At 45.4% G+C, this 3,030-nt stretch overlaps 1 protein-coding gene across 1 annotated transcript; it reads left to right on the top strand.

The window, feature by feature from the left end:
• Nucleotides 1–961: 961 nt before the first annotated feature.
• Nucleotides 962–2,590, top strand: LOC123134232 (uncharacterized protein At4g06744). Its single transcript, XM_044553514.1, has one exon. The coding sequence runs from the start codon at nucleotides 995–997 to the stop codon at nucleotides 2,321–2,323; it is 1,329 nt and encodes a 442-aa protein (XP_044409449.1). The 5' UTR covers nucleotides 962–994; the 3' UTR covers nucleotides 2,324–2,590.
• The last annotated feature ends 440 nt before the right edge of the window (nucleotides 2,591–3,030 follow it).

Below are 3,030 nucleotides of genomic sequence, written 5' to 3' on the forward strand. Positions count from 1 at the left end.
ATGTTTGAACTCCTGGTAGAACCTTGGCTTCTTGGCCTGGGCTTAGGATAGTTCATTGCCACTTCTAAAGTGGTGATATACTTTGCCTCCCTTATAGAAATGGTGATTTTTCTTATTGGAACAATTACAACTTATTATGCCATCGTTCTGTGTGTTCACAAGACATTGATTGAAATCAAAGATTGTCTGGGTTAATGGTGAAGATTGCATGAATGTAACTCCTTACAATGATCATGCATTAGTGTAACACTTTACAACGAAGCTCTTCATCATGTCCATTACGAGAAATATGTCCTTAGAACTTCTCAAGTACTTTAGGAAATTTTCCGCTGTAGTCCATTTGATCAACACCATGATCATTTTGATATCTTGCTCATAACACTTAGACCACATGACATATTTGCTTATGTCATGGCTTATATGATAAATCCACACACAAATGTATATAGAATCAAGGAGCATTTTTCTTGAAAACATTTTTTAAAATACATAAATAATTTTTTGAATTCATGGCCATTTTATTTTGAATCAACGAATATATTTTGTACGCTGAATGTTTTGTAATTCTCAAATAAGTTTTTGAATTCATGGACATTTTTTTAAACAATAAACAATTTTTTATTTCCCGAACATGTTTTTTTTCCAAAATTGTAAACATGTTTTGTATCTGCGAACATTTTATGATTTCTTAAATATTGTTTTAAAAATCACACTTTTGTGAAGTCCCAAGTATTAAATAAGAAGAAAAGCAAAAACATAAACTAAAAATAAAAATAAAAAGCAAAAAAGCAAAAGGAAGGAAATAGAAAAAACAGGAGGTGTCCCGCCCCGTACATGGGCCGGCCCAAAAGGGCGCGGCGAATAGGTATTGGGTGCTGGGAGGTCCCGAGTAAAAAAAAGAGTAGGAGCTCTCTGCTCTATCTCTTTATATATTGGGCTATGGCATCTTACTTCCTTGAGAAACAACAAATAGAGTTCATAGTTCAAACAGAGCATGGCTGTCCACCCTATATTGCCGTCCAACCAACTCTCCCTCTTGATTCTTTGTTTCGTTACTGCAGTAGTTGGATACCCTGCCGTTCGTCCAGAATTATCCCATGAAATCAGTCTACAGCCAGCGAACTTCCCCAACGAACGCCTCTACCAAGCCTACCTTGCCATCCAGCGTTTCAAGAACTCCATAAATAGTGACCCCAAGAACATCACTGCCACCTGGTCCGGCAATGATATCTGCAGTGAGAAGACCTATCTCGGCTTCCACTGCGCAACGCCGCCAGGGTTAGATGAGAAGCTAACAGTAACGGCGGTTCTTTTTAATGGCTTTGGCCTGCATGCGCCGAGGTTGCAAGGCTTCGCCGACCAGCTTCCTGATCTGGCGATTTTCCATGCGTCCTCCAACAACTTTGGCGGCGACATCCCTCACCTGGACAGCCTGCCGTACCAGTTCGAGTTCAATACTGCTAATTACGACATCCGACGTATGCTGCCTCGCGGCCGTACTTCCGGCGACGCAAGGGGAGGTATAGAAGGAAGTCGTGAGACAGACGGTAAAAAACCTGGTAATCTCCGACCTCCAGCATGCACTAATACTTTTCTTAACATCACATACCACTTCCGAATTGGCACCCCGGAAGGAGGAATCATTCCGGGCGTTACCGATGCTAAGGCACTTATCCTGAACTACAATAACCTGTCTGGGAAACTTCCAACGAACATTGGCTTCTTCAAGTTGAGCTATCTCGCCCTCGCCAACAACAAGCTCAGCGGGTCAATCCCAACATCAATCGCACAATTGCAAGACTCCCTCCTAGAGGTACTCCTCCTCAACAACCAGCTCTCCGGCTGCCTCCCCAACGAGCTCGGCATGCTCACCAAGACCGCCGTCATCGACGCTGGGATGAACCAGCTCACCGGCCCGATCCCCTCATCCTTCTCGTGCCTCAGCAGCGTCGAGCAGCTCAACCTGGCCGGGAACCGCCTGTACGGGCAGGTTCCTGATGCGCTCTGCAAGCTGGCCGGGCCGGCCGGCCGCCTCTCCAACCTCACGCTGTCGAGCAACTACTTCACGTCGGTCGGGCCGGCGTGCTCGGCACTGATCAAGGACGGCGTGCTGGACGTGAAGCACAACTGCATCCCCGGCTTCGCCAATCAGAGGGGCCCGGCGGAGTGCGCCTCGTTCCTGAGCCAGCCCAAGACGTGCCCGGCGGCGAGCGCTCGCGTGGCTTGCCCCGCCGCGGACGCCAAGATGAACGCGCCGGCACCGGAGGGGAGGGTGGCCAAGGACTACTCCAGCTACGTGGTGTACGCCACTCTGCATGAGTGAGGTGGCAGCGCATGCAGTGGGGACGCGCCGTGCCTAGCTACGTCGTCGGTATTTGCTTTTGTATTCTTGTGTGTGTGTTTGGTGCGCACGTGATTGTTGTTTGTTTCCTTTGTACGTGTGGCTGTCGGGTCTAGATCTCGGCTCTTGTGTGTGTTGTGCTGCTACGTCAGTTTTGTGGCAGTAAATTAATTTGGATTGTATCTTGCATGTTTCAATTATATATTTGTTGGCTGCATATTTCAATTATAGATGTTGGAATTATGTGAATTGCTCCAATGTGCCATTGGTTACCATTGCATGATCGGTGAAATACACGGTAAATATGTCATGCGTCGTAGTTACTCTGTTTTGCACAACTAGCCTCTGTTTGTGCGTCTAGATTTATAGATATTATTGTATTTGGTGTTGTTTTTCTTTTTATTTATGTGACTCCACTGTCAAGAATAGTTTTATTGTTCAGCTTATGGGCACTTGGTAGATGAGATTAAGGCCCTGATGGAGGAGAGGGAGTTTATTCCCCAGAAGATTTGTAGGGATCAAAATAGGGTAGCAGATTGTCTGGCTAATTACAGTCGTACAGAATCGTGTCTCTTTGCCGCAAAAAAAAGAATAGTTTTATTGTAGCAACTTTACTAGTTACAGCTATTTAAATTTTATTAAAATTTTGCCCCTGAAATATAGGTTGTTAACCTGAAAGGAGAATACGG

This window comes from Triticum aestivum, chromosome 6B (assembly GCF_018294505.1).
Source record: "Triticum aestivum cultivar Chinese Spring chromosome 6B, IWGSC CS RefSeq v2.1, whole genome shotgun sequence".
NCBI classification, from domain to species: Eukaryota; Viridiplantae; Streptophyta; class Magnoliopsida; order Poales; family Poaceae; genus Triticum; species Triticum aestivum.